This window comes from Panicum hallii, chromosome 6 (genome assembly GCF_002211085.1).
Source record: "Panicum hallii strain FIL2 chromosome 6, PHallii_v3.1, whole genome shotgun sequence".
Classification (NCBI taxonomy): domain Eukaryota; kingdom Viridiplantae; phylum Streptophyta; class Magnoliopsida; order Poales; family Poaceae; genus Panicum; species Panicum hallii.
This window is the reverse complement of record NC_038047.1, coordinates 40156668-40161331: the sequence shown is the minus strand read 5'-3', so window position 1 is coordinate 40161331 and position 4664 is coordinate 40156668. Positions and strand designations below refer to the sequence as shown.

At 51.2% G+C, this 4664-nt stretch overlaps 1 protein-coding gene across 1 annotated transcript; it reads right to left on the bottom strand.

Annotated features, from left to right (window-relative positions):
- Positions 1–3087: 3087 nt before the first annotated feature.
- Positions 3088–4355, bottom strand: LOC112897806 (transcription factor HEC2-like). Its single transcript, XM_025966198.1, has one exon. It carries the CDS (start codon positions 4167–4169, stop codon positions 3420–3422), a length of 750 nt encoding a protein of 249 aa, XP_025821983.1. The 5' UTR covers positions 4170–4355; the 3' UTR covers positions 3088–3419.
- Between the last annotated feature and the right edge of the window lie 309 nt (positions 4356–4664).

Here is a 4664-nt window from a genome sequence, read left to right as displayed (position 1 = left end):
TGCTGGGGGGGTCTAGAGTTCTAGACAGAGAAGTGCGAGAGGATATGTATGCATCGTACGGTGGGTATCTGTCCAGATGTCAACTGTTCATCTTGACTGACGGTCGTGATTGCGCGCCGTAGCGCATGTACAGTATTATCATTCCACTCGAAGCATCCTAATAGTCCGGTTAGATTCACAAGCTAATTGGTAGATAGAGTGAATCCAAAGGGATCCTTCTAACTACTGGATAGTTAGCAAGTGATGTCCAATTAGCTGGTCCAGTCCAGCTAATTTCAACTAGCCAGCTAATGAATTGGTTGGGTGCGTAACCAGACTTGCAAAAGTTACCGGGAGTATTTACGTAAGTGGGCGACGGGGACGCATGCTTAGCATAGCTTTTGGTTCTAATGGCCCAAGGTGACAAATCTACCTAGCTGGAAGTTCTACCGAGAGCATTTACGAATCAGTGCCGAGCATGCAATTGCCGACCAAACAACACTAGATAAAAGTGGCTAATCTTGTAGTGGGACATCCAAACGGGCCTTAAACTTGCCCGTTTGTCCCTAATTAAGCTTGTTAAATGTACTTTTTTGCTAATGGATTAGATGTACTGTCATTAAAGCCTAAAATCTCCCTAACATGCTGCCTATATGTGACAAATCGTTAGTCAGAGTTTGGGCCACATGTCCATGCTAATTATGGTGACTTTGGCATCGAATGGAATACAACGGTATGCCACACCCGTCAACTTTAGAAGCGCTATTCAGCTGCAATGAATATCATGGCAGTGAAGATGGTGACTGAATCTAAAGGTCGTAAGAAACACAAGTGAGAGTAACATGAGCTCCTCTAGTATAGTAGTATGGGAATTGAAGATATCAAGCACATGTGTACACAACTTCAAGATATGGTATGCATTTTTGTCACGAGAGCAAGGTATATATCGACCGGTACGGTAGGGATTCAAGTCTACTTTTCCTCTTAGGTTATTGGAGCGACCTAGAAATCATTAAAATGAACTAACTTAGATTTTAAAGTTAGGAAAACGTGATATAAATAAACTAGCTAGCTAACCCTCACTACTTACTGGTGTCACCACTTACATCCCTGGTATGAGGTTCAAAATTTGAGGAAGTTTTTAGCAACTTTTGCTTCCCTAGGAAACTTTGAAAGTCATGAGCTTTCCGAATGGAGGAATCCCCCCAAAAGCATAAACTCCAAAAGCTTGGTTTACACTATAAGCCCAAAACTTCCCTAGGTCACCTCTCTAAGCTTTCCCCCACCCGTCCATCCACTCCACACCATACCGGCCTTGCTGTCTCATCCTCACACCTCCTGAAGATGCTACCCCCTACCCCCCCCCCCCCTGCACTGACCGCTCCTCCTCCTCCTCCCTGTGGCACTCTCACCGCTGCGCCAACCTCCACCGTTGTCCCTCCCCTCCGCGGTGGCCGTTACCACCCCTCACCTCTACATCGACCAACGCCGCTCTGTCCTGCAGATCCATGGCTATCCCTCATCGATGGTCGGCGCCGAGCTCATTATCACACATCTTCATCCACCCTTTTCCCTCATGACATCCCACTCACGTTGATGGCCAAGAAGCTGAACGCCAAATAGAACAGCTTCACTTATCAGAGAAAGCAACTTTCTACATTCCGGGCCAGCAAGCGGAGCTTTTCCAGGAAGGAGTTTTTGGAGAAGCTACAGCTCGCTCAAACAGAGCCTTAGTCAAGTTTGCAACGATGATTCCTTTGGTAATCATGCTTGTTAGTTAAATATATTTGATGCTACCGTTGTACCCAGTACCCCTAAATATTATTTTTTGTAAATATAAATTTTTTTGGTCCTTTAGAAAATGTTTAGGGGTTGGAATATTCATTTTAAGTGTGTATATATGGACCTCCGTCCCCAAAGACTGTTCGTTTAGAAAATTTTAGACATATTACTAGTATTGAGAAATGACCACATTACCCATAATTAACTATAGCAATTGTGATCGAAGACCGCACTGTTTATTATTTGGTTTCCTAGATTCTCAATAAATGCAAATGCATTGGAACCTGAAAATTAACATCTACTTAAGCATTTGATTGGCTCCATACGATTTTCTATAAAATTATTTCTTGGTATATGATATTGCTTTAATTATATAGATTTTACTACGATATAAAATAACACTATTTGTAGGATAAAATTTGAAGGGTAAACGAAAGGTCTTTATGGGATGGAGTACATAACACCACGGTGATAAGTTTAAGAATGGGCCGTGCATTTTCTTTTTAAAACTGATCGTGCATTTCACTTGAACCAAAAGAAATGTGACTTCATTAACTTCAATCCGAAATGAACCGGAGTCCAGTCCAAGCAGACGCACCTGTCGACTATCACCTCGTTACCAGGTACCCTCGTCTGGGACGGAACGGGTTAGGATACGGAGGGACGAGCAGTCAGTCAGTCAGTCAGTCAGACACCAACTGCCGAGGCATTAACATCAGCCTGACACGGGCACATGGCGATGACCGGCGCCAGAGACGGTCGCCCACCGGAATCGCCTCGCCGTCGGAAAGCGATGCCCAGGCCGCCCCGCTTCGGGGCGGCGCGCGCTCCCGCCGTCCCCACGGCCGGCCGGGCGGCCGGCCGCGGCTGTGCGCGCACAGCGCCGGCTCCTGTGCGCGGGCGTACGGTGTGACGAGGAAGCGGGCAGGCCGGGGCGCGGCCGCGCGCGCCGAGGCGCCGCCAGGTTTCTCGTTTCGTGCGCGCGGGATCATGCAGCGGGGAACAGTGTCTTGCTCGTCGCCGTGCAAGCACGCCCTGTGCGCGGAAAGTCGGATCGCTCGCGTCCTCGATCTCTTCTTCCCTGTCCAGCTATGAGTATGATGATAGGGTAGGGTTCCATGTATAACATCTTTGATTTGACTGGGTTTGTTCTTGATGTTTTTAACAGCTGGCGGAAACTTTTTGTAGACGGTAAATACTGAGTCTCAGATGATGACGGTATAGATTATAGAGAGATGCGACGATGAAGAAACGGCCGGTTCTCAAAGAAGGAAAGGAAAGGAAGCTAGGTTAAGTGATGATGGAAAAAAAGAGTGTGGCAGCGAATGGAAATTAACACGTTCACAACATGAGATGCGTGCAATGTACAAGCTATTACATGTGTGCATGTGCTGCGAGAGTATAGTCGCAAGCATGCAAAGGGCAGTAAAAAAAAATATCTCTAGGTACTAGTAGTAAAAATGTAAGGCGTCTAGCCAGGTGCATCTTAATTTACACAACATATGATCGTACACGTGCTGCCGACGGGGAAGTGCTCGTCGGAGTACGTGCGTACGTGCAAAGCTCCAGGTCCGACGGCGATTAATGATTCACCACAACATGGCCATGCATGCCGGCCGGTGCGTCAGCCGGAGGGTGGCCGCGCGCGAGCGATTGATCTACCACTGGCCGCTGATGCGGTCAGGGTAGGGCGCGCCGCCGCCGTCGTCCGCCGGGCGGCGGCCGCTGGCGGCGGCGGCGCGCTCGAGGGACTGCACCTGCGTCTTGAGGAACTTGACGTAGTGGATGGCCTCGTCCAGCATGGACGCGGTGTCCATCTTGGTGCCGCCCGGGACGAGCCGCTGCAGGATGCGGATGCGCTCGCTGATGCGCTCCCGCCGCATCCGCGCCGCCACGCTCTGCGGGTCAGTGGAGATGCGCACGTTGCGCCGCTTCGGGGGGCGCACCATCTCCGGGTCGATGTTCACCGGCTGCAGCGCCGCCACGCGGAAGATCATCTCCCGCATCGCCGACGACCCCACGGCGGTGGCCCCGTCCCCGCCGCCGTTGCCCTCGCCGGCGCCGGCGCCGCCGTAGCCAGGGTAGTCCTGCGCCGCGTACTCCGAGCGGGCGCTGCCGTTGCACGACGCGTGGGACGACGTGACAGCGGAGGAGTACTGGTGGTGGTCGTGGTAGGTGGTGCGGCCGTTGGCGCCGCCCGCGGACATGTGATGAGGCACCGAGGAGGAGAGGTGGTGATGAGCTTGCTGCTGCTGCTGCTGCATGCATGGCGGCGACGGGGGAGTCGAGGGCACCATCATCATGGCGCCGTGGTGGTCAGGGAACGCCGTGAGCTGCTCCAGCTGGAGCATTGCGTTCATCAGCTCCAGCTGCGCCTCCGGGTGGGAATTCAGCATGTCGAAGTCCATTCAGCGCAGCCACGATCAAGAGCTCGACGGCTGGAAGGAAACGAAGCTAGCTCCTTGAAAAATGTGCAGAGCGAGGTCGGTCAAGGGGATCGCCGGAGCTGGTGGAGAAAGAGTAGTGGTGCTGCAAAGCTAGCACCTAGCTTGCTTGTCTCTGGCCTCTCTGGAGAGGCTGATGTGTATATGAAAGGAAGATTGTGTTGTTACCATGCTGCTAAAGGTGAGGGTCCTATTTATAGGGGATTGCCGGGTGCTAGGTGGCCTCTCCGGACTTGACAGGCCACAGTGCTCGTGTTCCCTTTCACCAGCCTCTTAATTTCTCTTCCATTTTGTGGCAGTCTTGCTGCTGCTCTTTTTTCTGGCTTCGCAAAGTAGCATGTGTTAAAGATAAACTATCCCTGTCTTTTGTTTTCCGGAAAATGATGTGTCAAGATAATGTCTCGCAGAGACACGGAATCTGCCCTCTCACACCTCAGGACCTTTCAAGAACTGCCGACT